Source organism: Bos indicus x Bos taurus, chromosome 10 (assembly GCF_003369695.1).
Source record: "Bos indicus x Bos taurus breed Angus x Brahman F1 hybrid chromosome 10, Bos_hybrid_MaternalHap_v2.0, whole genome shotgun sequence".
Taxonomy (NCBI): Eukaryota; Metazoa; Chordata; class Mammalia; order Artiodactyla; family Bovidae; genus Bos; species Bos indicus x Bos taurus.
The window spans coordinates 30,869,465-30,888,430 of record NC_040085.1 but is presented as its reverse complement, the minus strand read 5'-3'; the positions used below and the strand labels follow the sequence as shown (position 1 = coordinate 30,888,430).

At 55.0% G+C, this 18,966-nt stretch overlaps 1 protein-coding gene and 2 pseudogenes across 1 annotated transcript; 2 read left to right on the top strand and 1 right to left on the bottom strand.

The window, feature by feature from the left end:
- The first annotated feature begins 1,439 nt into the window (after positions 1-1,439).
- LOC113899625 lies at positions 1,440-3,976 on the top strand (annotated as a pseudogene).
- A 3,305-nt stretch (positions 3,977-7,281) lies between these two features.
- On the top strand, positions 7,282-9,927 carry LOC113900127 (annotated as a pseudogene).
- A 626-nt stretch (positions 9,928-10,553) lies between these two features.
- Positions 10,554-18,966, bottom strand: ITPKA (inositol-trisphosphate 3-kinase A). Its single transcript, XM_027553594.1, has 7 exons — positions 18,404-18,966; positions 12,602-12,698; positions 12,304-12,520; positions 11,959-12,163; positions 11,619-11,720; positions 11,253-11,324; positions 10,554-11,162 (listed from the first exon to the last, which is right to left on the bottom strand). Exons 1-7 carry the CDS (start codon positions 18,890-18,892, stop codon positions 10,959-10,961), a joined length of 1,386 nt encoding a protein of 461 aa, XP_027409395.1. The 5' UTR covers positions 18,893-18,966; the 3' UTR covers positions 10,554-10,958.

Here is an 18,966-nt window from a genome sequence, read left to right as displayed (position 1 = left end):
TTTCTCTCTTCCTTTTGGCACCTCTAGGTTGTTCTTATGTCTGAATTCCAACACTAAGCTTTCTTAGTGTCACTTGCTGTGTGAAATTATAATCATTGTGTTTACAGGTCAGGGTGAGAGCCATGTGCCATCAGTAGGTAAAGAACCCATCCCCTATAAACGGAGCTGCTGAATACAGAATTAAACGGTATGTTGTACTGAGCAACTCCCATATTTATGAAACATCAATAGTTCTCAAACTTATGTGAAAAAAAAAATCACTTGGACATGGTGTTGAAACAGATCACTGGGCCCTACTGCCAGTGTTTCTGATAAAGTAGGTCTAGGGTGAAACCCAAGAATTTGCATTTCTAACAAGCTCCCATCTGCTGCTGCTGTCCAGAACCAACCACACTTTGAGAACCATCGGCTTACAGGGACCTTGTAAAGTAAATTCTGTGACCTCATAGTAAGAGTTAAAAAAAGACATAAGTGCCAGACATTTTTTTTTTTTTAAATCACTGTAGTGTCTACAACCAGCACTATACACTCAGAGATTACCAAGTAGCTAACTACTATAACTTCTTTTTTCAGTGTTTTTTTTATTAGGTCTCAGCCTTCAAAATTGGTATTTTGAGCAAAAAAAAAAAAAAATGAAGACACAAAACCACCTGATGGAGTGTGGCCCTCTCAGTTATCGGGTGCCTTGTGGTTACAAAACAACTTCCCTTCCTATGTTTTTGCAAGTGGTAGAGAAACTCCTTGAGTTGTGATCTCTTCACCAAACCCAGTTCACTACAGATGCTAGTCTTTTTTTCCCTGCAGCACAGCATGCAAGGTCTTAGTTTCCCGACCAGGGATTGAGCCCATGCCCCTGCAGTGGAAGCACGAAGTCCTAACCACTGGATCACCAGGGAATTCCTGGCACTCTGGTCTTTTGATATCAGGCCCAGGCTTTTCACCAAATCGTGGAAGTTGTGCACAGAGTTGACATAGGCAACAAAACTGTACAAGTGAATGCTTGACATCCCAGGGTCTGAGCTGGGGGTAGTCAGGTCAGCTTTAGGACCCAGCGGTCTCCAGTAAGAGGCAGGACATTCCTAAAAGCAGCAGTCTGAGCCTGCAACTCTGGCTGCGGCAGGCCAGTCCTCTTCCTTCGGCTGCTGCTGTGTCTCCGGTAAGTGCCTTCAGGCAGTCAGGGGACCATAATGTTACAGGCAACTTCCTAGACTTGGGGGTGGCAGTTGAGACAAACGGGGTTCCAAGTGGCTCCTGCAGAGGCCTTGAACACTTTAACCCTTGCAGCCAAAGCATGGGGAGTGCAGGTAAAGAAATGTAGTGGGTGCCTGATCCCAGGATCCAGATCTCTGCTGGGGAAGGAGGGACAGGCCCTGGGTCTCAGCGTGGCATGGGGGCAGAACCACCAAACTAAGTGGAGAGGAAAATGGGGGCCCTGAAGGATGGACCTCAGTGCTGTGCCCAAGACATCCACTGGGAAAAGCTCTCCGGGGAAGAAAAGTGAGCACACATCACCCCTACCCCACCCCAGTGGGCTTTTGGCAACCAGAGTTGGCTTGGGCAGCTTCCAGGTGCTAGTATGTCCCAGCTAGGTTGGGATAGGGGTGTGGCTGCGAGAGGCTCTCCATCTGCCATCCTGTTAACACATGTGCCCTCTCCCAACCCTGCTGTCACCTCATCACCTTTCAGGTGCAATTCTCTGCTCCAGCTTGGGGTCCCAGGCACCATTTCCCCCATCCTCGTCCTTGCTGCCACCAGCTCCAAGTCCCTGGGACCCAGACATCACCACCCTGCCTAGCAGCTTTGAGCCAGCCTCTCCCATAATTCCCCCAGGTGAGCTCTGAGCTCCTTCCTCCTCCTCCTCTGCTCTCCACTGTGTGGGGTCCCTCAGGCTGGGGCAGGTGCTCCCGACCCTTTCCTCCCTCCCTGCTTCCAGGCGCTGAGGGGTGTTGGCTCTTCTCCATCTGCAGGGCCAGGAGCTGGCTTGGGCCCAGGACCACACTAGCAGCAGTGTGGTGGTAACAGTGGGGGCCCTGGGACTCTGAGCAGTTGTGGTAGGCATGGAGTGCTGGCCAGTATCTATAAAGAATAGATACTGGCAGAAACAGGAGTAGATGTGGGCAGCAGCTGAAAATCTGAGGTTCTGTGGCCTGGGGAACTAAGGGTACCTGTGCTCCACTTTGAGTCTTGGTGTATCCTGCAGTGACAAGCAGCTTTGTCCCTTCCAGCCAAACCCTGGAAGGGGTGGCAATAGTTGCCACCAAGTTAGCTATTCCCAGGAGCCTGTTCCTGCCCAGTGGAGTATTCATAACCAGCGGCTGCTGCAAGAGGTGGCTTGAGCCTCCCTCACCATCTCCATTAAGCCTCTTGAAATAAGAGCAAAATCTAATTTTATGGTTTGCACACCTAGTCTCCCCATTCCTTCAAAATACACTATATCCCCTAGGTCCCTCAGATAAGAACTTCTGGAACCTCCTCCATCACTAATCTCTACCTTAGGCGGGCAGGCTGAGGACCAATGGTCAAGGGCCAGGGACTCAGAGCCCGCTTTCCGCAGGATCTCAGCCCATGACGCCTCGGGCAGCAAAGGTACCAATAGACACCTATCACAGGCACATGGAATCTTGTCTCTGCCATCTGCTCCCTTGGTTGCGGGAGAACCGCCTTACATCCTCGTGGGGCAGCTGGGAGAGGACGCCTGTCTGGAAGGAAGCGGAGCGGCTCAAGCGCCCCACAGCAGGGGCTGGGTGGAGCGAGGGGCGTTTCTCGGGGTTCAGACCTCAGCACTGGGAGGGAAGGGCCCGGGCCTCCACCGATTGCAGCACCGGCACCGGACTTCCCGCGGGAGAGTTTCCGAGCTGCTGAGGAGAGGGCGGCGACGAATGGGATCGAAGGGGTCCCAGGGTCGTGGCGCTGGGCAGGAGGTGGTGGGGCGCCACCTACGTCTTTCGGGTTCGTGCTTCCCTCCGCGCATGCTGTCCCGGTCTCCGGAGCTAGGCGTTGGGGTCCTTCCCACCGAGCGCGCACTCACAGGATCTCCTTGGCGTCCCCAAAGCCGTGGGCCTGACTGCGAGCCCCTATCTTTACTCTAATCCCTGGGGCGCGAGCCCTCGCCCAGCGCCCGGCTTCTCATTCGACGCCTGGAGGGCGTGCCCCTGTGTGTCGCTACCGCGTAGCTGCGCACAGGTGAGCCGAAGCCGCTGCTGGTGGCGGCCGCAGGAGGCGGTCGGGCGTACGTGAAGCCGCAGGACCGAGGGGGAACTCAGACCACCGCCCAGAAACTAGAGAACCGCTCGGTGGCGCCCAGGAGCAGCTGAAGAGGCGGGGCGGCAGGTGAGGGCGCGGGCTGCGAGGACGGGAGGCCGTGCTTCCCGTCACCGCGGCCAGCCACCCCGTGTCTCTCTACAGGTGCAGGGAGCTTCTGGACCTCGCGGGCCCCCTACACTCCCCGCCTGCGGGTCAGCGAGGAAGGGGTCGGGGCAGTCAGGGCAACGCGGAGGTCTGGGCTAAGCTTGGCTGGGGGGCAGCCGGCGGCTTCGCGGGAGGTGGCGGCAGCGCTGAGGTGCACCCTTGGGGAGGGCAGCGGGGCAGCCCCGAGAGTGAAGTAAGGTTACAGCCTTAAGGACAGACCTAGTCCCTCGGAAGACAGTTGGGAAAAGTGTTGAGCCTGCCTTCCAGGCCAGAGCAGGTAGAGTAATAAATATCAGAAAAAGAGGTCGGGTAGGTTGCAAAGCACACGTGCAGACTGTACTCCCTCGATTTTCTTTTACATCCAGGATCTTTGTCAGCACAACATGTCCCATCCTTGATCTGTAGCAGTCCCAGGAACTTAGAGCTGGCTGCGTTAGCAAGCTGAGCTGGGAGGCAGAGAGGCAGGGGTAGTATAAGTCAGCAGTTCTCAGAGCATGGTGCCTGAGCCATTAGCACCACCTAAGTTGCTAGATCTTCACCACCAAGATAATCACGATGGTATGATCACTCACCTAGAGCCAGACATCCTGGAATGTGAAGTCACGTGGGCCTTAGAAAGCATCACTACAAACAAAGCTAGTGGAGGTGATGGAATTCCAGTTGAGCTATTTCAAATCCTGAAAGATGATGCTGTGAAAGTGCTGCACTCAATATGCCAGCAAATTTGGAAAACTCAGCAGTGGCCACAGGACTGGAAAAGGTCAGTTTTTCATTCCAATCCCAAAGAAAGGCAATGCCAAAGAATGCTCAAACTACCGCACAATTGTACTCATCTCACACGCTAGTAAAGTAATGCTCAAAATTCTCCAAGCCAGGCTTCAGCAATACGTGATCCGTGAACTTCCTGATGTTCAAGCTGGTTTTAGAAAAGGCAGAGGAACCAGAGATCAAATTGCCAACATCTGCTGGATCATGGAAAAAGCAAGAGAGTTCCAGAGAAACACCTATTTCTGCTTTATTGACTATGCCAAAGCCTTTGACTGTGTGGATCACAATAAACTGTGGAAAATTCTGAAAGAGATGGGAATCCCACACCACCTGACCTGCCTCTTGAGAAACCTATATGCAGGTCAAGAAGTAACAGTTAGAACTGGACATGGAACAACAGACTGGTTCCAAATGGGAAAAGGAGTACGTCAAGGCTGTATATTGTCACCCTGCTTTATTTAACTTCTATGCAGAGTACATCATGAGAAACGCTGGGCTGGAAGAAGCACAAGCTGGAATCAAGATTGCCAGGAGAAATATCAATAACCTCAGATATGCAGATGACACCACCCTTATGCCAGAAAGTGAAGAGGACCTAAAAAGCCTCTTGATGAAAGTGAAAGAGAGTGAAAAAGTTGGCTTAAAGCTCAACATTCAGAAAACTAAGATCATGGCATCTGGTCCCATCACTTCATGGGAAATAGATGGGGAAACAGTGCAGATTATTTTTGGGGGGCTCCAAAATCACTGCAGATGGTGACTGCAGCCATGAAATTAAAAGACACTTACTCCTTGGAAGAAAAGTTATGACCAACCTTGATAGCATATTGAAGACCAGAGACATTACTTTGCCAACAAAGGTCCATCTAGTCAAGGCTATGGTTTTTCCAGTGGTCACGTATGGATGTGAGAGTTGGACTGTGAAGAAAGCTGAGCGCCGAAGAATTGCTGCTTTTGAACTGTGGTGTTGGAGAAGACTCCTGAGAGTCCCTTGGACTGCAAGGAGATCCAACCAGTCCATTCTGAAGGAGATCAGCCCTGGGATTTCTTTGGAAGGAATGATGCTAAAGCTGAAACTCCAGTACTTTGACTACCTCATGCGAAGAGTTGACTCATTGGAAAACACTCTGATGCTGGGAGGGATTGAGGGCAGGAGGAGAAGGGGATGACAGAGGATGAGATGGCTGGATAGCATCACTGACTCAATGGACATGAGTTTGAGTGAACTCCAGGAGATGGTGATGGACAGGGAGCCCTGGTGTGCTGCAATTCGTGGGGTTGTAAAGAGTCAGACACGACTGAGCGACTGAACTAAACTGAACTGAACTGAAGTTGCTAGATATACAAATTCTCAGCCTCCCTCCAACCTCCTGAATCAGAAGTTTAGGGGAGGGCCCCATTATCTGTGTTTTAGTCAAGTCTCTAGGTGATTCTCATGTACTCCAGAGTTTGGAAACCACTGCTATAAAGAAATGGAGCCTTCCTGTCTGTCTGGGCAGTATTGTTCCTAAGTACTTTATACACGTTATCTCCATTGTTGTAGAAGTGGAGCATGTGGGTTGGGCCTCTTCCATTTTATAGTTGAGAACATGGGATTAAAGAGGTTCAGACAGACAAGGAGCAGCCAACCTGAGCCAGGCTTGCAGATTCCAGCTATTATTTCTTCCCACCTCGCTGGCCCCTCAGCTCCCACCTGCCATCCGGCAGCACTAGTACTGTGATGTGAGTGTAGACAAGACCACACTGGGGTTTCCACGGGGAGACTCCGGCTTCCCTGCTGTATAAGCCAGCTTTCCGTCTGTGAGGAGCTGTATGCTCCTCTTCCTTCCCCCATTTCATAGCCAACCCTCTATCTTAGTTTCTGGCAGGGAGTGATGCCTCAGAGACTGACATCACCTGGACTGATGAGGAGGGTGCAGTATTTGTCATACACCCCAACAGTGAGCTCTGCCTGCAGCTTCTGGCAGGTATTGGCCCCTATCCCCCACCTTTCAGCCTAGTCTAGCCCTTTTCCTCAGTCTCTCCCATCTGACCACCAGCTCTGCCCTGTGAACTACCCAGTCTTGCACAACTCAGGAATACTTGGGAGCTGGGCTGTCACTTGTGATGTCAGAATGGGGCATTCTGGTCTGCTTGTCAAATTATCTCTTGCTCTGAATTCTCTTCAACAACCTGCAAGCTCAAGAATCCCAGAAAAGGAAGCATACAAGCTTGACAGAAGTCCCCCAAACTCTCCCACCCTCTCTAAATGCCTGGCATTGCTCCTCGTTCCAAAGTTCAGGGCTAAAATTAACCACGAGACTGGAAAAAGTACATACGCCCCCACCCTCACCCAGCAATATCAATTCTTTTACTCATTGTCATGGAGAGTCACGGAGAGGTGGAGATTCAACTAGACCTCAATTGCTGCCTTTGCCTTTTGAAGATCTGCCAATGCCAGGCTGAGTTCCAGTTGGCCAACTGCACGTGCCCAGAGGGCATGGAGCTGGCTGAGGATAACGTCACCTGCATGGGTATGTCCTGCCTGTGTCTGAGGTCTGGACTTGTGGGACCGTGGGAGGGGATGAGCACTAGGGCACTGGGAAGGATATCTGCTGTGTGCCAGGCACTGTGCTGAGTATTGGCCAGGGGATTAGAGGTGTATCAATGCATGCTCTACCTTCAGGAAGCATGTAGTCTAGTGTGGTAGGGGAGATACTGATCACTGTCTCTATGTATGTCTACATTTATATCTAGATATCTACCTATATCTTGTAGTGACAGTTGCCATGGGAGGTGTAAAGTGTCTTAGGGGTGATGAGGAGGGAGCAGTTGCATTCATTTAGGATAAGTGAGGAAAGCATCATGGAAAAGTGAACACTCGAGCTGAGTCTTGAGGCATCACTAAAAGTTGGGGTAGAGGGACAGAGAGGAGTTTCCCACTGGAGGACCTGCCCACCCCCTCAGGCCTTTTGTTTCTGATGGTGGCTGTGGTGGTGGTCTTGACACTGAGCCTTCCTACGGTGTGTGGGGTCCTGATTCTGGGTACAGAGCACCCAGCAGGCATGGCTGATTTCTTCACTGAGCCAACAGGCTTCTGTGGGGTCCCAGGGGCAAACAGTTGATTTCAAACCTCTACTCCCAGGAGAGAAGTGGCAAACTCCCCTAGGGTTCTAAAAAGTAGAAGTACGTGGGGAGGCCTGAGAACAACATTTATCTTAATGGGCATCTGGAGAGGTGTCCTGGGCAGGGGGGCAGGTCAGGGCGGGCCTGATGGGCAGGTAGAGAGTATGCCAGTGTTCCTCCCATCCTTGGTGAACCATAAGAAGTGGCAGGATCCATGGTGGATGAAGCTGCCAGGCCTTGAGCTCCAGATCATCAAGCTTCACATCTCCACCATGAGGACAATCCCCAACCCCTACTACTTCCAGGTGAGGCTTGGCCCAGCCCAGTCCTGTATGCTGCCCCCAGGGCTTACGGAGGTTTCCTCAGCCAATTTCATTCTGCTCAGCTGAATCCTCTCCCTCCTTCTGAGAGCCTATGCACTCTGAATCCCCAGCCTCCATCTTGCTCCCTGCTGTCGTGAATTATGGATCCCAGTGAGCATCTCATCCAAACCCCTTGTATAGAGGAGATGGAGGTCAGAGAAGCTCTGAAAGGGGAAGTAACCTGGCAAAGTCAGCTGTCATCCCCAGTTCTGGGATGGTAGGGACCCTAAATATGATTCTTTGGCATAAGGATTGCCTTCACCCCAGAGCGTCTGCAGGGACCCAAGGGAAGACTTAGCACAGAATCCCACCCCACCACCTTACCCCACACCTGCCCTTTCTTCTGCCCTGACTCTGCCCTGGTCACCGTCACCCCTGCAAAGCTTGTCCTTGGGGACATGCCATGATGCAGAGAGCTCAGACCTTGAGAGAGGGCCAGTTGAGCATATGGAGGATGAGCAGGGGACAGGGGAGGTTAAGGAGGCTCTAGACCCTCAAGGACGCTTCCCCAGACCCAACCACCCACTCCCTCCAATCTGCCTTTCTGCAGAGCCCTGGCCCGTGGTGTCTTTGGAGAAACCTATGAGGGACTGGTAATTGGCCTTCCCGGGGACCTCAGCCTTCTGCAGGTGACTATCAAGGTGAGAGGGGTGGCGCTTCTGACTGAGAGTAGAAGAGAAGGGTCTCTGAGGAAGGAGTCACGGCTGGAGATAGGGTCAACCCGCCCTCTAGAAGTGTCCGGGGTACTCAGGAGCTCTGTTGCCTTCCTCCCTAGAGAAAGTCGCTCAGTCAAGTCTGACTCTTTGTGACACCATGGATAGTCCGTGGAATTCTCCAGGCCAGAATACTGGAGTGGGTAGCCTTTTCTTTCTCCAGGGGATTTTCCCAACCCAGGTCTACCGCATTGCGGGCAGATTCTTTATCAGCTGAGCCACCAGGGAAGCCCCTCTCCCTCCCTGGACTCTGCCAGAACTCTGCTGTCCACAGGATTGGCTGGATTTCCTCACTGGGGAGCTCATCCTGGGGTGCACCCAGGGCAAGGCGCAGAGGTGCAAGTGGGAGGGAGGCACCCAGACCCACCTGCAGAAATAGTTTCTCTTCACCCTGGGGCTGAAAGGTAGCAGCTCTAGGGACCTAGAGCTCCTCTCCAGCCTTGTGGAGCCTAGAGCATGGTTTCTCTCCCTGCTGGTGATAGGGTATATGCACTACCAGCGAGTTCAGCCATCAGAACATCAGAATACTGTGAGTACATCAGGGCTACCTCTGGCCTAATTCTGCTGGAGTTGGTGTCTGGAGGGGACATGAAGGGTTTCCTGAATCAGAGCCAGCTGCAGCTGGTGTGACCCTTTTCCAGCCCTCTAGGCTCACCTAAAGACCTGTTCATGGGTCCCCAAACCTGTATGGTCTGATGTGCGTTCTGCCTGACCCAGGCCCAGCCATCACCTCTGGGCATGCAAGACCTCCTTCAGCTGGCTCGGGACATAGCCGAGGTTTGCTACTACCTGGAAGAAAATCACTTCATCCACAGGTCCGAGTGATCTAGCCCTGGGGACCTCCAATCCTGCTCCCTCCCCAAGGAATAGCCCTTTTACATAACTTTTAAAGAAAAGATCAAGGCTGGAGTTCTGGCAGTGATTTTTTTGCCTGACTCTGCTGAGCCACCAGGAACTGCCTGCTGAGCTGCACTGGATCCAGCCAAGTGGCCAAGATTGGAGACTTCTGGATGCAAGCAATATCTACAGGTGTAGGACCTGGGCATGTGGTGCTCCAAGGGAGTTTACCAGCACCTTCGGACCATTTGAAGCCTCCCTGGAGGGCATTTTTACATCCAAGACAGACTCCTGGTGATAACATGCACTCCACTACCTTGGGTCACCTCATGTGAGGGAAAGGGAAGCTGTTCCTGATGGGTTCCACTGCACTCGGTTCCCCCCAAGTGTGATGCAGGTCTTTAAATGCTGCTCTGGGAGATCTCACTGGGCTATATGCCCTGCCCTGGGTGCACCAGTCAGGAGGTGCCGACTGTGTCATGGGGCAGGGGAGTGGGGGTGGATGACTTTGCCCTCGTTTTGCCAGCATCTTGGAGCATCTTCAGTACAGCACTCGGGTGTGCCACCTGACCTGACCCAACCATCCTGGACTTGGGGACCAGGAGGGAAACCATAAAACAACACTATGAATCCCTACTCCCCTACCTTCCTATTAAAGAACCCTGTTGTGCTGAATTCACCCCTTTCAATGTAATTAACCCATTCTGGAGGAGGAAGGGGCTGGGGAGCCTGTCTCTGGGGGGCCTAAGATCTCCACAGGCCCAGGAACTGAGTTTAGGGAGCTTGAAGAACTGGGGAGGGAGCCTCCTCGGTCCCCAGCTGCTCTCTGGCCTCAAGCCCCCCGAATCCAGGAGTAACCAACCTTGGAACCTTTGGAGTCTCACCTGTGGCCTAAGGGTCCTAAGGGTGAGGACTCTGGCACTGATGGTGCCAGTTCCTCCCTGCACTCCTCCCCAGGCTTCTAGGTGGCTTGAGTCCCACGTAGCCTCTGTCTCCTGCAGTCTGTGCTACACGTCTGGGCCTGTCTCAGGGCTGGCCTGGCACCACTGAGCTCTCCATCCTGGAAACCAGTCTCAGGCCTCCTGGGCAAGAGCCTGGCCACTCCCAGCCTTTGATATGTGGAGCTAGAGGCCACCCCCACCCACAAGGTGTAGGTGGGGAACTGAAATTGCCTCCTGCAGGAAGCCTTCTCTGGATTGCCCTTACCCCAGTTAGCATCCTCCACCTGGGCAGCCCCCAACACTACACATGCCGCTAACAAAGAGCTCTTGTCATAGACCACAGTGATCTGAATGCACCTGACAGATGCTAGGGAACCAAGAAAGAAGGGCCCAGAGGGAAGAAGGGGATGAGCCCAGAGTCAAAGCTGGTGTCTTTGAGTTTTATTGGGAAGAGGAGTCCATTGTAGTGTGGGAGTTCAGACCAATAGATCTAGTGCCTGTGAAACAAAGTTCTTTATCTGGCTTCTCTGGAGAGGTATGGAGCCCCCTCAGAAGAGCTGGGCTGAAGAAGAAGCCACTTACCCTGCTCTCCTCCTCCCTCCCCCGCTTAATTAGCGTCGCCGGCTCTAGGAACACTGGGGCTTGTAGGGGGCCAGGCCCTGCGCGTGCAGTGTGTCCCACAGTGGTTGGCACTTGTCCCTACAGGGCGGTATGCACTGCTCCGCATCGCGGGGTTTCAGTCTCTCTTGCCTGCATGCATGGTGGGGACGCAGGCGCAGCTCCATCTGTCAGACCCTCAGGTCAGCAGGGACAGGGGCCCAGCCTCATCTCTCGGCTAGGCTGGCCAGGATGCCAATGAGATTGTCCAGCCCCAGCAAGTAGCCGTCCTCTCGGTTGCCCTCTTCCCAGGGCCGCCGGTGGTCCAGGGTCTGGCCGTCAGGGAGGGGCGTGGTCTTGCCAAAATCGATGAGCCACACGCCGGCGCGATGGCAGTGATCATGCACGAAGAGGAGCGAGCTGCCGATCACCTGCCGAGTCCCCCACCGTCAGGCCACGGTGGAGAAGCCCTCCACCCTCTTCCCTCACAGACCACAGACACGTGAGCCTGCCCTTCTTACCTCGTGCCTCCTAAAGAACTCAGAGACCTCCAGAGTGTCCCGGATGTGCTGCAGGCGGTTCAGATACCTCCTCTGGAGAGGGTGGAGAAGGGGAGGACAAATTAAATACCAACTGAACCTCTGCGATTGTGAGATTATGAAGAACGCCACGATGCATGCTTGGCTTGGCAAATACCATGGTGAAGAAGGCGCAGGCCCCCACGTGGCGCGCAGCCCAGAATTGTTGTAAAGCAATAACAGCGCAGTGCGATAAACACTGGGATGGGGGTCACGTACGGACGGGTGTTGCGTCAGATGACCTGACCTGGGGGCACCCCTCGGTATCAGGCTCCCCAGCATCTCAGGGTTCTGGGATCCCACGCTCACCAGCACTTCCGCATCCCCTTGCACAAATTCCTCAAAGACGCGGATCACCTGCTCTCGGCTTCGCGTGGTCTTGAAGTCTGTACTGCAGGAGCCGTCGGCTTTCTGTAGAAGGTGGGCAGAAATCGTCAGGGGCCACGTGTGCGCCCAAAGGGAGAGGATCTGGCTAGCGCAGCGATACCTCCTGGGACGTTGAATGCCAGGGACAGCGAGACGGCCGCCAGAGGGTGCCTCTTCCGGGGGCAGTCGGGGTGGGAGGTCAACACGGAGGACAGACACCGCACAGTGGGGCTGGGGCGGAGGAAGGGCCCGGGAAATACAAAGCGACGCGAGCCTGGCCCACCTTGATGCCCTCGATGCGGAAGCCGAGAGTGGTGCTGGAGCTGATGCCTTCTCGCCACTGCATGTAGCGCGGCTTGGTAACTGCGCGCTGCGCGTGCTCCTCCTCGGTGGGCGCCTCAGGGTCGACTGCCAGCATCTTCTTGTACATGTCCTTCCGCAGCTTGGGCCGCTCACGGGCTTTGGTCAGCTCCTCTTCCAGATAAGTCCTACGGAGGCGCAGGCAGCGGCGCGGCGTGAGCGGGCGCACACTGGGACCTAGTCGAGCACTGCCTTGGGCACGCGTAGAGCGCTCGTTCCCGCCCTGGGCCCTTTACTGGTTTCCAGACGCCCCGCAGGGCACGCGTACCTGACGCCCATCTTGCAGTCTAGTACGCAAGGCCCATCGAAACCGTCGAGCAAGTCCTGCAACTGCAGGTAGCTCTCGCCGTCGCGCTCCACCACGCCGTGGAAGGCGGGCACGCAGCCGCGTAGCGCATCCGCCATGAGCCGCGCCAGGCAGTAGCGCTCCGGCTCCGAGCTGCGCTTGAGGATCAGTCCGCTGGTGCCCGCTGCCTTGAAACTCCCTGAGGGCAGACCTTGGTTAGTGGCGCCTAAGTCCCTTCCTCCCGGCCTCCGCCCCGCACCCGCCACGACCCCGTGCTCACCCGTGTGCCCTGCCAGCTGCACCCAGGCGTAGCGCTTCTTGAAAGGGCTCATGACCGGCAGGTTCACCATGGTCCGGATCTTCTGCCAGTGGCTTTTCTGAAAGCGACACGACCCGGGTCTGCCAGTCAGCGTCTCAGCAGTAAAGCCATCCTTCCTCTGGAACATGGTCTCGCCCCGTCCCACCCTACCCTAAGCAGCTCGTGCCTGGAGCTTCAACGGCTGATTCACTCAGGGGTTTATCGTGAGCCTGTGTGGCGGACGCTGAGACAAGCGCCTGGAGATGATAGACATCCAGTGTGCTGAAAAGAGCCCCAGCCTTAGCGTCAGAAAGCTCAGTTCTGCTGCTCCACAGCTGCACGGACAGGTTACTGAACTGCTCTGTAGTGGTTTTAGGACTTTTGTGAGGAAAACAGTCTCGTGATGTTAAAAAAAAATGCAGATTTTCAGGTCTACCACAGGGAAACTCTGAGCATTGCACTTTTACCAATGCCTCGGGATATTCTGGGGCTTGAGAAGCCTCTGAGTTCAGTTTCTTCAGTTCCCCGTAAAATGGGGAAATAACTACTCCCACCAGGTTGTTGTGAGTAGTGGTAAATTAGACTTGAGTGTGACAGCCCCCACCCCCAGTCCCATTCCTTGGCGTGGACCACTACTACCTGCACAACTCTGGATTATCATTTAATACTTGGGACCATTGGTTCCTCTTATTTAGGGACAAACATGGAAACAAATCATTACACAGGCCCAAGGTAGGGAGGCCAACCTGATAGGGCCTGAAGAAAGAATGGCTTGGTGCTCCCCAAGGTTCTCTTCCTATCCTTAGATGCCATCTCACTCCCTACCAGTTGACAAGGCCAGGGTACCCCAACCTGGACCCAGAAACCTGGGTTTTGAAAATGGAATACAGAGGGGAGGGTCTGTCATCTTAGATGAAACTGAGAGGGAAATTGAGATTTTTGGTGTACCTTTTGCCTCTTGACCGTTGCGTCTAGTCTGAGATCATCTGATACTCTGAACCTTTCCTCTTCCCACACCAAGCTCATCACTCCTGTGTCTACCCACTGGAGCACACAGGCTTGCTCATCTAAAGAGTGTGTCTGCTGCCTCCTCCCAGGGCGCCTGCCTTTTAGAGGAATGACATGTGTGCCTTCACAAGGCTGGTCCCCAGGAATCCAGCTCTCACTCAGTCCACCAGAGTGAGAGGGAGAACTGGGGTGGAGGCTTAAGCAGAGGAGGCTGCTGACTATAAAACCGCTTTCATGGCGAGGAGATGGGAGTCAGTGACACAGTACTGGAGGGGGGAGTCCGAAGTTGCTTCCAGTCTTGGCTCTGTCACTTTCTAGCTGAGTGAACTCAAGTGAGAATTTCATCTGTGTGAGCCTGTTTCCTCTGGACCTAGCTGTTGCCATAACATGAGCCACCATTTACTGACCGCCCACTGCACACCAGGCTTCTCATCTCCAACAGACAGCATTGCTCCTGCTTTCTTCCTGTAGTCCCTACATGGCTCAGTAGGGTGTGATCACATGTCCAATCCCCAGAGATCTGGGGGTGTAGCCAGAAGCAGCCCACTAGAAGCATGACATCTCTTTCAAAACTCCCTTTTTCACTCTTTAAATACATACAAGGTTTGCATTATGCTGCATAATAAATCCAAGTTTTATTATAAAACTCTCCCACCTCCGAATCCTCAAATAAAATTCCAGGAGGATGTATGTGCCAGGTACATTGAGTGGCACATCCTATACCCTCTTCCCCCACACTCAGTTTGAAATTCATGATGCTGCTGCACATGCACAGTAAGTGCCTGAGATGGTAACTCTTGCCATTTTACAGAAGGCAATCAAAGTTCAAAGAGTTAACATTCCTGCTATCCCTGCTTCCAGCAGGCCTCCCAGTCTCTGCCCTAAGCTCAAGTTCAAAACCCACCCCCATGTTCCAATTGTCCCAGCAGGTTCCAGAGGTCAAATGGACCCTGCATGAAAAAGAATTTTGTATAAGATGAAGCAGTTTGCAGCCACAAGGCGCTGTGTTTTGATCTCTGGGGAAACACTGAGATCTGCCTGGGGACCCCTCTTTGTTAGCTGGACACCTTTAGTTTATCCAAAGGGATGGGTTTAGTGGTGGGGCTTCAGGAAGCTTTAGGGACTTACTGGCAGAATTTGGGGGGACAGTGGGGCCAGAATGGACTTCATTATAGGGTTCATCTAGTTCTGTAGCCACCCCAGTAGAAGATGGAATCAGCCTTAGGTTAGGTGAGATGGGAGAACTGCATCATCCTTTCTTCTGTGATCATGTAGGAGCAGTGAGTGAGGCTGGAAGGTGAAAGGTGGAGCTGGTAGAAGAGGATTTAGTACCTGCAGTCCTGAGCTACTGTCTCTTGAGTGATGTGTGATAATATAGCATTGGCTTGCTCCCAAACTGAGATAACATCGGGTTATCTCTCCACTCTCCCCACCCAAGTTTTGTGAGGTCATATTAGCCAAGAGCAGCAAAGACTAAGGTTGTTTCCAGCCATGTGGGTTACAGAAGGCTTTCAAACCCGTTATGCCATTTGAGCCCTCGCAGCCACCTTTTGAGGTTGGTTGGTAATGACAGGATTTAGTTCCTCTGCCAGTAATGGATAGGGTCAGATATGGAAGGAGTTGATGCAAGCATCATGGAATTCTGCCATCTTCATCTAGGGAGCTACCTCCCCCAGGGAACATAATGCATAAAAGATGCATATATCCAGAATGGTTCTAGGGGAATCATTCTTTGGCGAGTGGGTGGGGATTTTGGCACATGAACAACAGCAGGGAAGATATTTTTGAGCAGGTAAGGCTTTTATTGTGTGAATATCAGAAAGCAGATTTATTATGTTACAGAGTGAAACCTGGCTGAAAAAAGGGTTAAAACCCCATTGCCTGGCCCAGGCAAATAGAAGTCTGAGAAAGCATCTCACAGCAAGAGGCTACCCAGACACCTTGGGACAAAAAGCTCAGGAGAGCTGACCATGTGAGAGTCTTTGACGAAGTCACAGGAGGACCCTCTGATAATTCTTCACCCATGAGGCTGGACAGGGAGCATCTCCTTCTGGGCAGAGCTTAGCTGAATACTAGCCTCAGACCCTCCTTTTATTTAGAAGCCCTGAGGACTCCAGCTTCTTGTATCACACCAGACACTTTGTGTATCTTCTGCCAGAAGCCCTTTGCTTTCTTTGTCTTTGGTATTCATCTCCCCTCTTCCTGACTTCCATGCCCTACCTCCAGCCATCCAGACTCTGGCTAAAGCTCTCTACTAGCCCAACCCCCTTGCCATGTTCCCAATACTTTATCAAATAAGCACTCCTGGTGGTGGTGGTGGTGGTGAGAACAATCAGTTTAAATTTATAAAATGATTTGCACCAAGGTATAAGTGACCCACGACTTCACCCTCCCAGGGGCATTTGCTTTTTAAAAAGGAAGTCTGTTAACCTAAATTCTGCTCTATAATTAGTGAAAAGTGAAGTGTGGGAGTTCTGGGCCCAGGACAGGATGGCATCCAGGTCTCCTTACCCATCCTGGAGCACTGAGAGAAGAGAATCAAATGAACAAGAGTCAAACAACCTCTCTTCTGCTAGAGCAACACCCCCAAAATTGTTTTAAGAGGCAGACAAGGCCTAAGAATGTCATGCCAGCTGCCCTTGGGGACAGGCCCCCAACTCCTCTCTTGGCCTGTATGGTTTTTCTTCCCCCTGACTCTTCCCTCTACCGTAGGAAAGGAAGCAGGAAGGAGGCAGGCTGCCCAGTCCCAACTACCTTGAGGGGGAGCCCAGCTCCAGACTCTGGGCACACAGTGTGCGGCTTCTAGAAAGAAGAGGTGAAGGATGTACACAAGCCTTGCAAAGGCTTCCCGCTATTTACGTTATCCACCCAGGCCGGAGGTGTAAGGGGCTGGAGAGCTGAGAGTTGAGGAGTGCTGCAGCAGTACCCTTCTCCCGGGCGCATCCCTCACGGTCAGCCAGCCTATGGGCTCTGCTTCCTGCCTGGGGAAGCCCTAAAGGCAGCCTAGGCGGGCGCGCTGTGCGGCTCCGCGAGGCAAAGTCCGAGCCGGGCCCTTCCACGCGGACGCAGGCGGCCTCTGTCAACAGCCCTGGCTTATCTGCCACCACCGTGGCTGTTTGCCTTCGGGGAGGCCCCGGCGGGCTGGGGGTTGGGAAGGCCTGGTACTCGCAGCCTTGGAGCTGGAAGGGCCCTCCACGGCCATCTGCTCCAGCTCCTGCCGCGCCGGGTGACGGGGAGGCCCAGAGTTGGAGAGGCCGGCCGAAGACGCCCAGGGCACAGCTGCGACTGGGCCCCGGAGTCTTGACCCCAGCTGGGCTGCCTACGTGTAAGCAGTCCTGGGCCGCAGGTCCTCCTCCGCCTTTAGCAAGAAGAGTGAAGCCGGGGGCTGCCCTCGTGGCTCCCTGCCTCCAGCGCCCGCCTCTCAGCTCTCAGAGATTTGAACGGGGGGAGAGTTGGGCCCACAGTTACTGCTCCGGATTTTCGGGGGTAGGGAGGGAGGAGTCCTCTCACCGCCCCTCATCCCCGCCTCAGAAACCCTCGGGCGGCACCGCCTCCTTTCAGGGAACAGGGTTACACCAGAAATGTCAGGGGTCAGGGGTACCCCTACGGAGGAGAGAGGGACTCCCCACACCCTCTGCCTGGTGTCGGGGTGGGTTCCTGCTCTATGAGATTTTTCCTTTTCCTTCTTGTTTCACAAACCACGTCGCCCTGAGGATAACGTAAGTCTCAGGGGTAAGTGAATCACGGAGCCACTGCAAGCCATTACAGTGACTCTCGCGCCTCGTCCAATCCGAGCGCGGGGGGAGCCTAGGTCCCGCAGGCCCGGCCGCCCCGGCGCACGGCCGCTGCTCTCACCGCCCTTCTGGGCAAGCCCCGAGCCACCAGAGACTGAGGGCGCCCTTCGCCTCTTCCTCCACTTCAGGGACACTTGCATAACGTGGATCTAGAGCAACTCCTTCTCGTTGACCGCGGATAGTTATTTAAAGTATTTGGCCTTGATTAAAACAAGGGGGACAGGACGGCTATCCTGGGAGAAACACGACCCGGAGGGGCAGGCACGGGGAATGACTGCACCATACCCTAGCCTGGGTTATCAAAGGGTCAAACCTGGCCCCAGAACATCCAGGCTACCGGGGGCGGAGATCGGCAGACTGGTCCCACCCTCTCAGCCTCAGTTTACCTCCCTCCACCCTCCCCGGCCAGAATTAGGAGCAGCAAAGCGGAGGAGGGCAGCGTTCCGCCCCCTGCCTAAGCTCGCTGTCCCGCGCCCCTCCCTTGCCCGCGTCCAAGCCTGGTGCGGGCGCCGGGAGCAGACGGCGGCAGTTCGCGAGCGGAGCCTGGAGCTTGGCTCCACTCCCACTCAGGAGAGGGAAACCGTGGCAACGGCGGGGGTGGGGCGGCGGCGCGGGAGATGGGGCGGCAGAGAAGGAGGCTCGTCCTCACGTCTCGGCGAGAGTTCGCCGGGCAACGCTAAGCCCCTCCGATCCCTCCAGCCATCTCACGGCCGGCAAGTCACGCTGCCCCGCCGCCCCACCGGTCTCCGTAGCCGGTCTCGGGGATTCCTCACTCCCTTAGACGCCCCAGGGCCTGGGTCGCGACTCGCCTGTAGAACTGGAGTAAAAAATGTCAAGGCGAGGGGTTGGCCCGGCGCCTCCTACCGACCCCACTGCCTAAAGAGGGAGAAGGGGACTCTCGGGGGAGGGAGCTTAGGGCGGGAGTTGGTCCGCAGCGAGCTCCAAGCAGGTCCCCGCTCCGGCCCCGCCCCGCGGCCCGTACCTGACCCACGTCCTCGCCCGCTTCCAGCTGCACGTTGCCGCGGCTCCGGCTCTCGCTGTCGCTCAGAAGATCGTCCTCCGAATCCTCGGGCAGCGACGAGGAGCCAGTGGAGGAGAGCGACGAGGTGGAGAGGCGGCGCGGCTGCTGCAGGTGCGACGAACCCACAGCCGGGAGCCAGCTACCCTCCGGCTCGGGCGGCCCGGGGCTGGCCGGGGGCACGTCCGGCTCCTCGGCCGTCACAGTCAGCTGCGGGATCACTGGGGCAGGGGGAGCCCGCGGAAGCCCGTTGGGGACCTGTCCCCCTCGCCGCTTGGCCCCGCGAGCCCGGGGCTGCCCGGCGGCGGCGGCAGCAGCGACCGCAGCGCAGCGCGCCTCGAAAAGCAGGCGCAGCTCCCCGACGCTCCGGCGCGGAGCCCGCTCCAGCCCAGGGCTGCACGGCCCCGCGCCTCCCGGCCGCGCCATGCCCGTCGGGCCCCCGGGCAGGGTCATTTCCCGGTAACAGAGCCGCGGCAGAGCCCACCAGCCCGCGGCGCGGCGGGCACTGGAGACGCTCGGCGCCCCCG

Coding starts and splice junctions, on each gene's coding strand:
- ITPKA (XM_027553594.1), bottom strand. CDS start 18,892: ATGACCCTGCCCGGGGGCCCGACGGGCATGGCGCGGCCGGGAGGCGCG. Junction 12,699..18,403: donor CGGGCGAGGACGTGGGTCAG/GTACGGGCCGCG, acceptor TGTCGCTTTCAG/AAAAGCCACTGGCAGAAGAT. Junction 12,521..12,601: donor GCAGCTGGCAGGGCACACGG/GTGAGCACGGGG, acceptor GTCTGCCCTCAG/GGAGTTTCAAGGCAGCGGGC.